The sequence below is a fragment of the Brienomyrus brachyistius genome, chromosome 21 (genome assembly GCF_023856365.1).
Source record: "Brienomyrus brachyistius isolate T26 chromosome 21, BBRACH_0.4, whole genome shotgun sequence".
In the NCBI taxonomy this organism is placed as follows: Eukaryota; Metazoa; Chordata; class Actinopteri; order Osteoglossiformes; family Mormyridae; genus Brienomyrus; species Brienomyrus brachyistius.
Window position 1 is genome coordinate 7034444 of NC_064553.1, and position 17524 is coordinate 7051967.

Genomic DNA, 17524 nt, shown 5'->3' on the forward strand with positions numbered 1-17524 from the left:
GAACAACGGGATATCTGCATTTCTTCAGAGATTTCTACTAAATGAAAGTTCACTGTGTTGTAGCGCATCTCATACACTCATGGCCGCATCAGGATAAAGGAGACTCAGATCACCTTACCAGTTTTCAGGGTGAATGGTGTGCTGTTTGGACTTTGACAGCTGGTGTCACTGGCTGATACAGTGAAGCTGTAATTCTGACCACAGAGGAGGCCGTTTAGTTGGCAGCTAGGGGCAGTGTTATTGCAGCTCACTCTGTCTCCAGCCCTCCCCACTGCTTGAACACTATACATCAAACTATTTGTGCTCATATTCCACGTGATCGAGGCTGTGTTGGATGAGCAGTCAATCGAACCTCCCAAGTTAGTAGGAGAACATGGTGCTGTGGGGGAAGAGTATATGGTCACACTAGGACTGTTTTCCCACAATCCCCCTCGTTCCCCTAGCCACGCCCTATTGTACTGGGCCCTCACTCTTACCTGTTGCTACTGTGACTGTCTGGCTTGAAAGGCTGCTGCAGCTGTCACCCACAGCCATCACTCCCACGGCGTAGATCTGACTGCAGCGCAGGCCGGTAACGTTGCAGGTTGTGTTGTTAGAGAGGGAGCCCACACTGTGTCCGCTGTTGCTCAGGGCAGTGACAGTATAATTTCTGGCTCCTTGGCTGGCTGCCCAGCTCACCATGACCGAGCTCTGCTGGCAGTTTCGCACTGCAGTCACATTAGTGGGCGCACAGGGCACTGTGGACATACCATACCAATACTCAGTCACGGCATTTCAAAACTCACACGAGGAAGTGCGTGTTCCCTTTTCTAGATTGCAGTCTATCAAAATGAAGATCCATTCAATAGAGTAAGTAAATGTGGACCTTCCTGGATGACAGGAGTTCTGCTGAGCCTGCTTAAGCAGGTGTCACTGACAGATCTTGCCACTGCACATAAAAGGCAGGCGTTCTCAAAAACATTCAACCAGCAAAGAAACAGGCAGATCTCACTACTTGGGAGTGTGATATGTGGGTTGGGCTTGCTATCACAGCCTCTCCTAATGGTCACCAGTCAGTCACAGTAAATCTCCCCACAGTGCAAGTCGATGAAGGGGCATCTGCTGTTACTGGACAGACAAAGGTGTGTGTCCATCAATGCCTGTTGCTGTTGGCAGGTACGATTTTGCTCCCGGCACTGTAGCCCAGATCACAGAGCCAATGTCCTTCATGTACTAGTGCTACCACCACATTGATGGAAACACAGAGCAGTATCAGTCACAGATGGGGGATTAAAAAAGATTTTTTCAAAACAAAAGGCATTTATGTTCATACTTAATGTACATTAAGGAATGAAGAATTCTTGATACGGAATCTCCAAAACTCTTTTTCCGACCAATGCCACATCCTGATATACCTTTTTACCTGCAGTAAAGGTGTTTCTTTTCATGCTCGTGTACTTGCTGTTACAGTGTATATTCATCTGTCTGAGTGTAGCTGCATTGTAGATTTATTTTAAGAAAATATCAGCCTGAAATTGACAGTAAATACAAAGTTGGATATTTCTAAAGATGCTGCAGGATGGTTCCTTGACTCAAGGTAACAGAGTGAGTGATACCAGGCAATCGGAACCGGCCAGGGACCAAAGGCTGGTTACATGCTGTTGTATTTCTGTGCCACTGAAGGAGGAAGCCGTATGATATTCTTACTAGACCTCCCAACAACTCCACCTGAAGAGGACATGGCAGCGTCCTCATTGTAGAAGCCCACCTGTCAGTATGTAAGAGGCAGGGCTGGCAGCATTGTCACAGCTTGCCCCAGCTACGGAGGCTCGCACAGTGTAGTTCTGGCCACACCGAAGGTCCACCAGGTCACAGGTGCCACTACCGGACCGGCACCAGGTCTGATGGCCCTGGGATGACGAGGCGTTGACGACAACGTTGACCACAGCGTTCCCCCTCACCCATGACACTGAGGCCACGTTGGTGGTGCAATTCACGGTACTGTTTACTATCACAGGTGGGCAAGGAGCTGGAAGACACAAATATATTCTGGTCATTTTCCTACTATTCTGATGTCATAGGTATTATACCGGACATTAGTGTTTGAAAATATGTATGTTTGCATACATATTTCGTCTCTACCTCAGTACCCTATATCTAATATTCTCACATCCACAAAACCCTACCAAGGCTGGCATCCCAGGATACTATTGCTGTGCTGGCATTGCAGGATAGGTTGGTAACCACATTCATTTGGGTGCATGGAACTGGAGAGAGTGAGATAGTTGATTGAACTCTGTTCCATAACTCAAGCTTGGGAATTCCCTCGGGGCAGAGCTTGACAGAGGCTTACCTGTAGACACAGAAATGGCAGGGCTGCTGGTGCTGTTGCATTGGCTGTCCAGGACGAGCACACTGATGTTATACTGCTGAGAACACTGCAGCTGGCTGAAGGAGCAGGAGAGGTTGGCTGTGGTACATGAATTGGAGTAGCCATTGGGGCCCAGAATGTTGGCAGCATAGGTCCTTGCACCACGGGTGCTGATCCAGGACACCAGCAGTGCATTCGATGCACAATCCACGTTCCCTTGGACAAGCTGAGGAACACATGGCACTACGGGGGAAAAGCGTGACTGCTCACATCAGGACCACAATGCAAAAGCGGTAGGGCATACCTTAGTAGTGAATGAACTCACCAGTGCGTATGGTTTGTGTCACGCTTGGAGGGCTGCTGCAGTTATTACTGGAGGCTGTGACATTGAAGGTGTAATTCAGGCCGCAGGTCAAACTGCCGATGGTGCAACTGGTATTCCAGCTGCTGCAGAATTGCACAATGCCATCTGCCGATCTGACGCTCACGCTGTAGTTCAGGGGATCTGGGTTTGGGTCCCAGCTTACTGTTAGGGTGTTGTTGCCGCAGTCAAGGCGGTTCCAGACGTTCGAGGGGGTACATGGACCTACGATGAAGAAGGCACATGATGACATTATAGTATACTAAAGAAATGAACAACGGGATATCTGCATTTCTTCAGAGATTTCTACTAAATGAAAGTTCACTGTGTTGTAGCGCATCTCATACACTCATGGCCGCATCAGGATAAAGGAGACTCAGATCACCTTACCAGTTTTCAGGGTGAATGGTGTGCTGTTTGGACTTTGACAGCTGGTGTCACTGGCTGATACAGTGAAGCTGTAATTCTGACCACAGAGGAGGCCGTTTAGTTGGCAGCTAGGGGCAGTGTTATTGCAGCTCACTCTGTCTCCAGCCCTCCCCACTGCTTGAACACTATACATCAAACTATTTGTGCTCATATTCCACGTGATCGAGGCTGTGTTGGATGAGCAGCCAATCGAACCTCCCAAGTTAGTAGGAGAACATGGTGCTGTGGGGGAAGAGTATATGGTCACACTAGGACTGTTTTCCCACAATCCCCCTCGTTCCCCTAGCCACGCCCTATTGTACTGGGCCCTCACTCTTACCTGTTGCTACTGTGACTGTCTGGCTTGAAAGGCTGCTGCAGCTGTCACCCACAGCCATCACTCCCACGGCGTAGATCTGACTGCAGCGCAGGCCGGTAATGTTGCAGGTTGTGTTGTTAGTGAGGGAGCCCACACTGTGTCCGCTGTTGCTCAAGGCAGTGACAGTATAATTTCTGGCTCCTTGGCTGGCTGCCCAGCTCACCATGACCGAGCTCTGCTGGCAGTTTCGCACTGCAGTCACATTAGTGGGCGCACAGGGCACTGTGGACATACCATATCAATACTCAGTCACGGCATTTCAAAACTCACACGAGGAAGTGCGTGTTCCCATTTCTAGATTGCAGTCTATCAAAATGAAGATTCATTCAATAGAGTAAGTAAATGTGGACCTTCCTGGATGACAGGAGTTCTGCTGGGCCTGCTTAAGCAGGTGTCACTGACAGATCTTACCACTGCACATAAAAGGCAGGCGTTCTCAAAAACATTCAACCAGCAACGAAACAGGCAGATCTCACTACTTGGGAGTGTGATATGTGGGTTGGGCTTGCTATCACAGCCTCTCCTAATGGTCACCAATCAGTCACAGTAAGTCTCCCCACAGTGCAAGCCGATGAAGGGGCATCTGCTGTTATTGGACAGACAAAGGTGTGTGTCCATCAATGCCTGTTGCTGTTGGCAGGTACGATTTTGCTCCCGGCACTGTAGCCCAGATCACAGAGCCAATGTCCTTCATGTACTAGTGCTACCACCACATTGATGGGAACACAGAGCAGTATCAGTCACAGATGGGGGATTAAAAAAGATTTTTTCAAAACAAAAGGCATTTATGTTCATACTTAATGTACATTAAGGAATGAAGAATTCTTGATACGGAATCTCCAAAACTCTTTTTCCGACCAATGCCACATCCTGATATACCTTTTTACCTGCAGTAAAGGTGTTTCTTTTCATGCTCGTGTACTTGCTGTTACAGTGTATATTCATCTGTCTGAGTGTAGCTGCATTGTAGATTTATTTTAAGAAAATGTCAGCCTGAAATTGACAGTAAATACAAAGTTGGATATTTCTAAAGATGCTGCAGGATGGTTCCTTGACTCAAGGTAACAGAGTGAGTGATACCAGGCAATCGGAACCGGCCAGGGACCAAAGGCTGGTTACATGCTGTTGTATTTCTGTGCCACTGAAGGAGGAAGCCGTATGATATTCTTACTAGACCTCCCAACAACTCCACCTGAAGAGGACATGGCAGCGTCCTCATTGTAGAAGCCCACCTGTCAGTATGTAAGAGGCAGGGCTGGCAGCATTGTCACAGCTTGCCCCAGCTACGGAGGCTCGCACAGTGTAGTTCTGGCCACACCGAAGGTCCACCAGGTCACAGGTGCCACTACCGGACCGGCACCAGGTCTGATGGCCCTGGGATGACGAGGCGTTGACGACAACGTTGACCACAGCGTTCCCCCTCACCCATGACACTGAGGCCACGTTGGTGGTGCAATTCACGGTACTGTTTACTATCACAGGTGGGCAAGGAGCTGGAAGACACAAATATATTCTGGTCATTTTCCTACTATTCTGAAGTCATAGGTATTATACCGGACATTAGTGTTTGAAAATATATATGTTTGCATATATATTTTTCGTCTCTACCTCAGTACCCTACATCTAATATTCTCACATCCACAAAACCCTACCAAGGCTGGCATCCCAGGATACTATTGCTGTGCTGGCATTGCAGGATAGGTTGGTAGCCACATTCATTTGGGTGCATGGAACTGGAGAGAGTGAGATAGTTGATTGAACTCTGTTCCATAACTCAAGCTTGGGAATTCCCTCGGGGCAGAGCTTGACAGAGGCTTACCTGTAGACACAGAAATGGCAGGGCTGCTGGTGCTGTTGCATTGGCTGTCCAGGGCGAGCACACTGATGTTATACTGCTGAGAACACTGCAGCTGGCTGAAGGAGCAGGAGAGGTTGGCTGTGGTACATGAATTGGAGTAGCCATTGGGGCCCAGAATGTTGGCAGCATAGGTCCTTGCACCACGGCTACTGATCCAGGACACCAGCAGCGCATTCGATGCACAATCCGTGTTGCCTTGGACAAGCTGAGGAACACATGGCACTACGGGAGAAAAACGTGACTGCTCACATCAGGACCACAATGCAAAAGCTGTAGGGAATACCTTAGTAGTGGATCAACTCACCAGTGCGTATGGTTTGTGTCATGCTTGGAGGGCTGCGGCAGTCATTACTGGAGGCTGTGACATTGAAGGTGTAATTCTGGCCGCAGATCAAACTGCCGATGATGCAACTGGTATTCCAGCTGCTGCAGAATTGCACAGTGCCATCTGCTGATCTGACGCTCACGCTGTAGTTCAGGGGATCTGGGTTTGGGTCCCAGCTTACTGTTAGGTTATTGCTGCCACAGTCAAGGCGGTTCTGGATGTTCGAGGGGGTACATGGACCTACGATGAAGAAGGTACATGATGACATTATAGTTTACTAAAGAAATGAACAACGGGATGTCTGCATTTCTTCAGAGATTTCTACTAAATGAAAGTTCACTGTGTTGTAGCACATCTCATACACTCATGGCAGCATCAGGATAAAGGAGACTCAGACCACCTTACCAGTTTTCAGGGTGAATGGTGTGCTGTTTGGACTTTGACAGCTGGTGTCACTGGCTGATACAGTGAAGCTGTAATTCTGACCACAGAGGAGGCCGCTTAGTTGGCAGCTAGGGGCAGTGTTATTGCAGCTCACTCTGTCTCCAGCCCTCCCCACTGCTTGCACGCTATACATCAAAGTATTTGTGCTTATATTCCACGTGATCGAGGCTGTGTTGGATGAGCAGTCAATCGAACCTCCCAAGTTAGTAGGAGAACATGGTGCTGTGGGGGAAGAGTATATGGTCACGCTAGGACTGTTTTCCCACAATCCCCCTCGTTCCCCTAGCCACGCCCTATTGTACTGGGCCCTCACTCTTACCTGTTGCTACTGTGACTGTCTGGCTTGAAGGACTGCTGCAGCTGTCACCCACAGCCATCACTCCCACGGCGTAGATCTGACTGCAGCGCAGGCCGGTAACGTTGCAGGTTGTGTTGTTAGAGAGGGAGCCCACACTGTGTCCGCTGTTGCTCAGGGCAGTGACAGTATAATTTCTGGCTCCTTGGCTGGCTGCCCAGCTCACCATGACCGAGCTCTGCTGGCAGTTTCGCACTGCAGTCACATTAGTGGGCGCACAGGGCACTGTGGACATACCATACCAATACTCAGTCACGGCATTTTAAAACTCACACGAGGAAGTGCGTGTTCCCTTTTCTAGATTGCAGTCTATCAAAATGAAGATCCATTCAATAGAGTAAGTAAATGTGGACCTTCCTGGATGACAGGAGTTCTGCTGAACCTGCTTAAGCAGGTGTCACTGACAGATCTTGCCACTGCACATAAAAGGCAGGCGTTCTCAAAAACATTCAACCAGCAACGAAACAGGCAGATCTCACTACTTGGGAGTGTGATATGTGGGTTGGGCTTGCTATCACAGCCTCTCCTAATGGTCACCAGTCAGTCACAGTAAATCTCCCCACAGTGCAAGTCGATGAAGGGGCATCTGCTGTTACTGGACAGACAAAGGTGTGTGTCCATCAATGCCTGTTGCTGTTGGCAGGTACGATTTTGCTCCCGGCACTGTAGCCCAGATCACAGAGCCAATGTCCTTCATGTACTAGTGCTACCACCACATTGATGGAAACGCGGAGCAGTATCAGTCACAGATGGGGGATTAAAAAAGATTTTTTCAAAACAAAAGGCATTTATGTTCATACTTAATGTACATTAAGGAATGAAGAATTTTTGATACGGAATCTCCAAAACTCTTTTTCCGACCAATGCCACATCCTGATATACCTTTTTACCTGCAGTATAGGTGTTTCTTTTCATGCTCGTGTACTTGCTGTTACAGTGTATATTCATCTGTCTGAGTGTAGCTGCATTGTAGATTTATTTTAAGAAAATGTCAGCCTGAAATTGACAGTAAATACAAAGTTGGATATTTCTAAAGATGCTGCAGGATGGTTCCTTGACTCAAGGTAACAGAGTGAGTGATACCAGGCAATCGGAACCGGCCAGGGACCAAAGGCTGGTTACATGCTGTTGTATTTCTGTGCCACTGAAGGAGGAAGCCGTATGATATTCTTACTAGACCTCCCAACAACTCCACCTGAAGAGGACATGGCAGCGTCCTCATTGTAGAAGCCCACCTGTCAGTATGTAAGAGGCAGGGCTGGCAGCATTGTCACAGCTTGCCCCAGCTACGGAGGCTCGCACAGTGTAGTTCTGGCCACACCGAAGGTCCACCAGGTCACAGGTGCCACTACCGGACCGGCACCAGGTCTGATGGCCCTGGGATGACGAGGCGTTGACGACAACGTTGACCACAGCGTTCCCCCTCACCCATGACACTGAGGCCACGTTGGTGGTGCAATTCACGGTACTGTTTACTATCACAGGTGGGCAAGGAGCTGGAAGACACAAATATATTCTGGTCATTTTCCTACTATTCTGAAGTCATAGGTATTATACCGGACATTAGTGTTTGAAAATATATATGTTTGCATATATATTTTTCGTCTCTACCTCAGTACCCTACATCTAATATTCTCACATCCACAAAACCCTACCAAGGCTGGCATCCCAGGATACTATTGCTGTGCTGGCATTGCAGGATAGGTTGGTAGCCACATTCATTTGGGTGCATGGAACTGGAGAGAGTGAGATAGTTGATTGAACTCTGTTCCATAACTGAAGCTTGGGAATTCCCTCGGGGCAGAGCTTGACAGAGGCTTACCTGTAGACACAGAAATGGCAGGGCTGCTGGTGCTGTTGCATTGGCTGTCCAGGGCGAGCACACTGATGTTATACTGCTGAGAACACTGCAGCTGGCTGAAGGAGCAGGAGAGGTTGGCTGTGGTACATGAATTGGAGTAGCCATTGGGGCCCAGAATGTTGGCAGCATAGGTCCTTGCACCACGGCTACTGATCCAGGACACCAGCAGCGCATTCGATGCACAATCCGTGTTGCCTTGGACAAGCTGAGGAACACATGGCACTACGGGAGAAAAACGTGACTGCTCACATCAGGACCACAATGCAAAAGCTGTAGGGAATACCTTAGTAGTGGATCAACTCACCAGTGCGTATGGTTTGTGTCATGCTTGGAGGGCTGCGGCAGTCATTACTGGAGGCTGTGACATTGAAGGTGTAATTCTGGCCGCAGATCAAACTGCCGATGATGCAACTGGTATTCCAGCTGCTGCAGAATTGCACAGTGCCATCTGCTGATCTGACGCTCACGCTGTAGTTCAGGGGATCTGGGTTTGGGTCCCAGCTTACTGTTAGGTTATTGCTGCCACAGTCAAGGCGGTTCTGGATGTTCGAGGGGGTACATGGACCTACGATGAAGAAGGCACATGATGACATTATAGTATACTAAAGAAATGAACAACGGGATGTCTGCATTTCTTCAGAGATTTCTACTAAATGAAAGTTCACTGTGTTGTAGCACATCTCATACACTCATGGCAGCATCAGGATAAAGGAGACTCAGACCACCTTACCAGTTTTCAGGGTGAATGGTGTGCTGTTTGGACTTTGACAGCTGGTGTCACTGGCTGATACAGTGAAGCTGTAATTCTGACCACAGAGGAGGCCGCTTAGTTGGCAGCTAGGGGCAGTGTTATTGCAGCTCACTCTGTCTCCAGCCCTCCCCACTGCTTGCACGCTATACATCAAAGTATTTGTGCTTATATTCCACGTGATCGAGGCTGTGTTGGATGAGCAGTCAATCGAACCTCCCAAGTTAGTAGGAGAACATGGTGCTGTGGGGGAAGAGTATATGGTCACGCTAGGACTGTTTTCCCACAATCCCCCTCGTTCCCCTAGCCACGCTCTAATGTACCGGGCCCTCACTCTTACCTGTTGCTACTGTGACTGTCTGGCTTGAAAGGCTGCTGCAGCTGTCACCCACAGCCATCACTCCCACGGCGTAGATCTGACTGCAGCGCAGGCCGGTAACGTTGCAGGTTGTGTTGTTAGAGAGGGAGCCCACACTGTGTCCGCTGTTGCTCAGGGCAGTGACAGTATAATTTCTGGCTCCTTGGCTGGCTGCCCAGCTCACCATGACCGAGCTCTGCTGGCAGTTTCGCACTGCAGTCACATTAGTGGGCGCACAGGGCACTGTGGACATACCATACCAATACTCAGTCATGGCATTTCAAAACTCACACGAGGAAGTGCGTGTTCCCTTTTCTAGATTGCAGTCTATCAAAATGAAGATCCATTCAATAGAGTAAGTAAATGTGGACCTTCCTGGATGACAGGAGTTCTGCTGAGCCTGCTTAAGCAGGTGTCACTGACAGATCTTGCCACTGCACATAAAAGGCAGGCGTTCTCAAAAACATTCAACCAGCAACGAAACAGGCAGATCTCACTACTTGGGAGTGTGATATGTGGGTTGGGCTTGCTATCACAGCCTCTCCTAATGGTCACCAGTCAGTCACAATAAATCTCCCCACAGTGCAAGTCGATGAAGGGGCATCTGCTGTTACTGGACAGACAAAGGTGTGTGTCCATCAATGCCTGTTGCTGTTGGCAGGTACGATTTTGCTCCCGGCACTGTAGCCCAGATCACAGAGCCAATGTCCTTCATGTACTAGTGCTACCACCACATTGATGGAAACGCGGAGCAGTATCAGTCACAGATGGGGGATTAAAAAAGATTTTTTCAAAACAAAAGGCATTTATGTTCATACTTAATGTACATTAAGGAATGAAGAATTTTTGATACGGAATCTCCAAAACTCTTTTTCCGACCAATGCCACATCCTGATATACCTTTTTACCTGCAGTAAAGGTGTTTCTTTTCATGCTCGTGTACTTGCTGTTACAGTGTATATTCATCTGTCTGAGTGTAGCTGCATTGTAGATTTATTTTAAGAAAATGTCAGCCTGAAATTGACAGTAAATACAAAGTTGGATATTTCTAAAGATGCTGCAGGATGGTTCCTTGACTCAAGGTAACAGAGTGAGTGATACCAGGCAATCGGAACCGGCCAGGGACCAAAGGCTGGTTACATGCTGTTGTATTTCTGTGCCACTGAAGGAGGAAGCCGTATGATATTCTTACTAGACCTCCCAACAACTCCACCTGAAGAGGACATGGCAGCGTCCTCATTGTAGAAGCCCACCTGTCAGTATGTAAGAGGCAGGGCTGGCAGCATTGTCACAGCTTGCCCCAGCTACGGAGGCTCGCACAGTGTAGTTCTGGCCACACCGAAGGTCCACCAGGTCACAGGTGCCACTACCGGACCGGCACCAGGTCTGATGGCCCTGGGATGACGAGGCGTTGACGACAACGTTGACCACAGCGTTCCCCCTCACCCATGACACTGAGGCCACGTTGGTGGTGCAATTCACGGTACTGTTTACTATCACAGGTGGGCAAGGAGCTGGAAGACACAAATATATTCTGGTCATTTTCCTACTATTCTGAAGTCATAGGTATTATACCGGACATTAGTGTTTGAAAATATATATGTTTGCATATATATTTTTCGTCTCTACCTCAGTACCCTACATCTAATATTCTCACATCCACAAAACCCTACCAAGGCTGGCATCCCAGGATACTATTGCTGTGCTGGCATTGCAGGATAGGTTGGTAGCCACATTCATTTGGGTGCATGGAACTGGAGAGAGTGAGATAGTTGATTGAACTCTGTTCCATAACTGAAGCTTGGGAATTCCCTCGGGGAAGAGCTTGACAGAGGCTTACCTGTAGACACAGAAATGGCAGGGCTGCTGGTGCTGTTGCATTGGCTGTCCAGGGCGAGCACACTGATGTTATACTGCTGAGAACACTGCAGCTGGCTGAAGGAGCAGGAGAGGTTGGCTGTGGTACATGAATTGGAGTAGCCATTGGGGCCCAGAATGTTGGCAGCATAGGTCCTTGCACCACGGGTGCTGATCCAGGACACCAGCAGTGCATTCGATGCACAATCCACGTTCCCTTGGACAAGCTGAGGAACACATGGCACTACGGGAGAAAAGCGTGACTGCTCACATCAGGACCACAATGCAAAAGCGGTAGGGCATACCTTAGTAGTGAATGAACTCACCAGTGCGTATGGTTTGTGTCACGCTTGGAGGGCTGCGGCAGTTATTACTGGAGGCTGTGACATTGAAGGTGTAATTCAGGCCGCAGGTCAAACTGCCGATGGTGCAACTGGTATTCCAGCTGCTGCAGAATTGCACAGTGCCATCTGCCGATCTGACGCTCACGCTGTAGTTTGAGGCATCTAGGTTTGGGTCCCAGCTTACTGTTAGGGTGTTGTTGCCGCAGTCAAGGCGGTTCCGGATGTTCGAGGGGGTACATGGACCTACGATGAAGAAGGCACATGATGACGTTATAGTATACTAAAGAAATGAACAACGGGATATCTACATTTCTTCAGAGATTTCTACTAAATGAAAGTTCACTGTGTTGTAGCACATCTCATACACTCATGGCAGCATCAGGATAAAGGAGACTCAGATCACCTTACCAGTTTTCAGGGTGAATGGTGTGCTGTTTGGACTTTGACAGCTGGTGTCACTGGCTGATACAGTGAAGTTGTAATTCTGACCACAGAGGAGGCCGCTTAGTTGGCAGCTAGGGGCAGTGTTATTGCAGCTCACTCTGTCTCCAGCCCTCCCCACTGCTTGAACACTATACATCAAACTATTTGTGCTCATATTCCACGTGATCGAGGCTGTGTTGGATGAGCAGTCAATCGAACCTCCCAAGTTAGTAGGAGAACATGGTGCTGTGGGGGAAGAGTATATGGTCACACTAGGACTGTTTTCCCACAATCCCCCTCGTTCCCCTAGCCACGCCCTATTGTACTGGGCCCTCACTCTTACCTGTTGCTACTGTGACTGTCTGGCTTGAAAGGCTGCTGCAGTTGTCACCCACAGCCATCACTCCCACGGCGTAGATCTGACTGCAGCGCAGGCCGGTAATGTTGCAGGTTGTGTTGTTAGTGAGGGAGCCCACACTGTGTCCGCTGTTGCTCAAGGCAGTGACAGTATAATTTCTGGCTCCTTGGCTGGCTGCCCAGCTCACCATGACCGAGCTCTGCTGGCAGTTTCGCACTGCAGTCACATTAGTGGGCGCACAGGGCACTGGGGACATACCATATCAATAATCAACAGGGGTTCTGTCCAACATTGTTTTTTTTTTCCTTACACCAGCCCAGAGCAGTCCAATTGAGATTACATGTAAACCACTCCAACTGCACCCCCCTGGGAATCCCCTTCTGCAATTCCCACTTGCTCAGAGATGCCTCTTGACTTCAGTCCGTCCGGCAGACACGAGATCTTCTCGATTTACTTAGAGCTCCAACATTTCCCTATTGACTTTATCCTTAGACTCGAAGCTTCACCCTCTGACTGCCCTACGTGCATCACCCGACCTTCACTCTGCCTTCCAACACCAATTTTTGTCTTGCCCTCTGTTTGTCAACGTCCATCGCTTGCGCTTCACCTGCCCATTGATCGTCGCCTTTGCCTGCTTATTTGGATCCCATTTTGCTCTCTTTGGCTGAGACTTGGACTTGACTTCAATTTGTGCTTCCCTTTTATGCTCTTCTGTCGGGGTAACCACTCTGTCTGGGTTTCTCTTCTGACTTATTTCATCAACAGTGAATTTGCACACACACACATGTGCTGCTCACTGGATGTTTCGTTATGTTTTCACACTGTTCTTTGTGAACTCTAGAGATCGTTGTGCATACAAATCCCAGATCTGCAGCTTCTGAAATACTCTAAACTACTGCATATAGTGCCAACATCAATATCACGATCAGTCACAGGAATCACATTTTTAAGGTTGATCCGACCGTTACCTAAGGCTCCTGACCCATGTCCACACAATTTTATACATCGAGCTCCTGCCACGTTATTGGCTGATTAGATATTTGCATGAACGAGTAGGTGCTCAGGTGGCCAGCGAGTTTATTACTCAGCTTATCTTAATATAACCAGGTAATTCCTGAAATGATTATTGGCTGAAAGAAAGGCTGTATTCTACAATGTAATTGCAATTTATTTTGATTGCCAACTACTTTTTGTTCACCACAATACTTTTTAACACCTAGAATATATCAAGGTATTAGATACTATCCTAATGACACAACTACTGCGGCAAACACTGAAATGAAGTTCGTAAGTAGAACGTAAGCAATACCGGAATTCATCTGGACAGTCCCGGAAGGCAAGCTCTGACATCTGCCATTGTAGTAGGCGACATTGACTGTGTACGTTTGCCCACATCGAAGGTCAGGGATGATGCACCCATCAGTAGTGGAACTACAGTTGAACTGCCCCGCATATTGGTCCTTGATTGTGGCCGTGTGAGAGCCAGTCTTTTGGGTGTTCCACCATGAGATAAGGGCGCGGTTCCCAGAGCAGTCCAGGGAAGCATTCACTTGGTATGGCGGACAAGGCGCTGTAAGAACCAGCAGTGCGAGATTAACTATCAGCAGTGATTTCACTCAAGATTTATTGAAGGAAAAACAAAAAATCCCAGCTACTGGATGCCGCCACTACTGGGAATGACTCTTGTGGAGAACAAGTAGTGGTGTGGCGGGGGGGGTGGGGGGGGGGTGGTTACCTGTTTCCACTGTCGTGTGCAGGTTCTCTGTGATGTTGCAGATAAGGTTGGTGACAAGGAGAGAGACAAAGTATGTCTCCCCGCAGCGTAGACCCTGGACCCTGCAGCCAGTGCCCACACTGTTGCAGCTGCTCACAGTGCCGTCCGCATGCGTGGCTAAGGCGGTATATGACACAGCACCGGCGGAGTAATCCCACTTCAGCATGACAGAGTCAGATCTGCAGTCATTCTCTGAAGATATGTTTTGGGGTAGGCAAGGCACTGGAATAGAAGTACAGACAAATGTAAATGCATACGAGCCGCCGGAAACAGTTGCAGCTCCGTGTCCTAAAGCATCAATGACTGACATGCGAAAGGCGAAGTTAGGTAGCCCACTGTTCAGATGACGTCGTTAATTAATTAAGAGGTAAGGTGGAGTGCCAGCCAGCAGGTGGGGTGTCAGCTCCACCCTCGGCGGCTAGCAGTAGCGTACTTGTCTCGGCCGTGTCCCCCAGGACACGATTGGTGGTGCAGTCGTAGTCAGAGGCGGTGATCCAGACACTCAGGCTCTGCCCGCATAGCACGTCCGCCAAGGGGCAACTCGTCGTGGATGAGTTACAGATATAGTAGTCCCCAAAGTTGCCCACGGCTTCCACTGTGTAGAACAGGGCACCCGGAGCGTCGTCCCACAGGGCTATCAGTGTGTTGGAATTGCAATCGGCGACAGCTTTCAGGTTTGTCGGCTCGCAGGGAGCTGAGAGGCAGCCAAGAATCATGTTAAAAGTATAACTCCAAATTGTTTACTGCACTTTTCATGTATCACTGAGCCACATCTTTCAAAGGAAATTACTTTTGTCAGTTTTCAATTTTTATTCGATATCTGGGTATATGTAATACAAAAAAAATGTTGCGAATATAAACAGAAAAGAGAGTCGATCAGAGGTGACATGGAGTCAAGAGCTGAGCTCAAAAGAAGGAGGCTGATTAACAGACGCAATATTGGATCTTTAATGATGCATTGGAGAAGCACTGGTATCATTTAAAGCATATGGGTTGTTTGTACCCCTAATATTTTTGTGCCTGAATTACTCATAAATCATTGTGTCTGCTTTATAAAGGACATCGTTATATATGGAGGACAGTCTTACCTGCCTGGATGTATACTGGCATGCTAAGTTCACTATTACACTGCCCGGTATAGGAATACACAGTGAACTCGTACGTTTCACTGCAGATAGTTGTAGTGAAGAAGCAGGAGGTGTCGGTGGTTATACACTCTGTCACAAAGCCCGTGGAGTCCACTGATGTGGCTACATAGTGGACCGTGTTATTCGTCGCCGACCAAGAGAATGTAATCGTGTTGCTAGAGCATTCGCGGAAGAGCATCATGTCAACTGGCGGGCAGGGCACTGGAAAAAAAGGACAAGATTTACGATGGTCACCGTTCTCTATAAACTATAAGCTCAGCTTGGAGATTTTCTGTGTTCATTGGAAATTACACATGTGGATACATGGGTGTAGAAGGTAGCGTGCGGTATTAATTACACAGAAAACATAATGGGAAAGGCCAAAGGAAGGTCATTTTAGGGATTGAATGACTAGGAGGCGATGTGGAAAAACAGCCACACCTGTCTCAAAGGAGGTGGATGTTTGGGAAGTTCTCTCGCAGATGCCTGACACAGCCGTGACAAAAGCCGTATACATCTTCCCGCAGGCCAGTTCTGAGATCTCACAGCTTCCCATTTGCGAAGTGCAGTTCAGGGGAAGATTGCCTGGGCTGGTGATTGAGGCCCTATATGATTTGGCCCCAGACACCAGCAGCCACGTCACTAACACGGTCCTACTTGCACATCTGTAGTCCACTGAAATGGATGTCACTGGCAACATATCTAAAAGGAAAAAACACTGCAGTTTTCACCTAATCAGGGGTAGATGGCCTTTTTCAAATACACATCTAGTGCTTGTACCTTAAAGGGTTACTTTTTAACCATAGGTCTGTGGTAAATGTGTCTGCATTTGCTTTTCAAATCAAAGGTTTATAAAAAAAAAAAAAGTCATGTTTGAACTTAGCCATTTTACATTTGTAGCACATTGTCATCTAATGACACTGCCTTCAACATCAGACGGTGACCTTACTTACCAGTTCTTCTGAAAGTGGTGTTAGCTGGCTCTCCGGGCTCCAAAAACTCATTGATAGATGATACCCCAATTGTGAATGTCGCGCACGGGGGCAAATTGTTGATGTCCACGACGTTACTGGTGGCATTAAGGACCATCAGAGTGACACTTGCATTGTCCGAGTCCCACACCGTTACTCGATAGGTCAGCACCTTGTTCACCCTCTGCCAGCTGACCCGGGTTGTGCTAGGATTAATCGACTGTACAGTGATGCCTGTTGGCGGCTGTGTCACTAAAGGTAGACAAATAACAGTTGTGAAATAGTATATTAGGACGATAGAACGCCTTGTGAACATCCCATAATTGTTTCCTGTTTGTGCTTAAGTAATGCATTTATCTTTTACTTTAGATTTACTGACACTGGCAGAACTGCTTCTGGGACTTCAATTGTCAGAGATTTGGTTGCGATACATGTAGTCATGTATTAATGATATATAGCTGTTCAAAATATACGTAAACTATTTCATTTTTTTGGAAGAAACGTTGTACTTACATGTGGTTACAGCTTTCACCGTGCTGCGTGCCCCCAAGCCGCCGTCGTTTACAGCGTACACAGAGCAGTTGTAAGGCGTTGATGGATGAAGGTTGTCCACCACTCCGCTTTGACCCGTGAATGAGTTGTTGAGTGATATACGGCTCGCCGCGTTTTCCAACATCAGGTAATAGAACTTTGCAGACGACGCAGGAGTCCAACTGCAAGTGACTGCGGTGCTTGTTATCGATTTGCAGGAAGTCACTTCACAAGGTGGGGGGACTGAATATTGAGAGAAAAAAATCCAATCATGTACCGTATGCGTGTATGTATATATATGTGTGTTTATCAATGCTAAGACAATTGTTACAAATTATATGGGTATGAAAAAAGTACACGTAAAAATATCAAACGCTTAAGATGTCACGGCACAATTTAAGCTTACCTGTTAAGGCTGTTTGCGGCGACGAAGAGCACACGACATTGTAGAAATAAAACGCTTTCAAAGACACAGTGTAAACGGTACCCGGTCTCAGCCCCTGTACCAGCCGTTCGGTGTTCGTCGGTGCTACGGTTACTACAACCGGCGCGGAGATCGCCCCGGTCGTCCTCAGGTCCAGGAAATAACTCGTTGCTGAACTGTATCTTTTCCATTTTACTTTCAAGGATGTCGCTGATGGAGATGTTATCGATATGATTGAACAATCTAAAAAGTTGGAAAAAAACACAAT

At 47.9% G+C, this 17524-nt stretch overlaps 1 protein-coding gene across 5 annotated transcripts in view; it reads right to left on the reverse strand.

Annotated features, from left to right (window-relative positions):
• Positions 1-17524, reverse strand: part of fndc7rs1 (fibronectin type III domain containing 7, related sequence 1) — a 41720-nt gene that overhangs the window by 23646 nt on the left and 550 nt on the right. The window contains exons 3-35 of one of the 5 annotated variants that reach the window (XM_048989113.1): positions 17239-17499; positions 16815-17075; positions 16284-16553; positions 15772-16032; positions 15292-15552; positions 14637-14897; positions 14165-14425; positions 13739-13999; positions 12415-12675; positions 12057-12317; positions 11631-11891; positions 11288-11548; positions 11121-11201; positions 10701-10961; positions 9430-9690; positions 9072-9332; positions 8646-8906; positions 8303-8563; positions 8136-8216; positions 7716-7976; positions 6445-6705; positions 6087-6347; positions 5661-5921; positions 5318-5578; positions 5151-5231; positions 4731-4991; positions 3460-3720; positions 3102-3362; positions 2676-2936; positions 2333-2593; positions 1748-2008; positions 477-737; positions 119-379 (exon numbers count right to left, since the gene is read on the reverse strand). In XM_048989113.1, coding sequence (XP_048845070.1) covers positions 119-379; positions 477-737; positions 1748-2008; positions 2333-2593; positions 2676-2936; positions 3102-3362; positions 3460-3720; positions 4731-4991; positions 5151-5231; positions 5318-5578; positions 5661-5921; positions 6087-6347; positions 6445-6705; positions 7716-7976; positions 8136-8216; positions 8303-8563; positions 8646-8906; positions 9072-9332; positions 9430-9690; positions 10701-10961; positions 11121-11201; positions 11288-11548; positions 11631-11891; positions 12057-12317; positions 12415-12675; positions 13739-13999; positions 14165-14425; positions 14637-14897; positions 15292-15552; positions 15772-16032; positions 16284-16553; positions 16815-17075; positions 17239-17499 — 8082 coding nt within the window. The remainder of the gene's footprint in view (positions 1-118; positions 380-476; positions 738-1747; positions 2009-2332; positions 2594-2675; positions 2937-3101; positions 3363-3459; positions 3721-4730; positions 4992-5150; positions 5232-5317; positions 5579-5660; positions 5922-6086; positions 6348-6444; positions 6706-7715; positions 7977-8135; positions 8217-8302; positions 8564-8645; positions 8907-9071; positions 9333-9429; positions 9691-10700; positions 10962-11120; positions 11202-11287; positions 11549-11630; positions 11892-12056; positions 12318-12414; positions 12676-13738; positions 14000-14164; positions 14426-14636; positions 14898-15291; positions 15553-15771; positions 16033-16283; positions 16554-16814; positions 17076-17238; positions 17500-17524) is intronic. The other 4 variants (XM_048989114.1, XM_048989115.1, XM_048989117.1 and 1 more) reach the window with 4 other exon arrangements.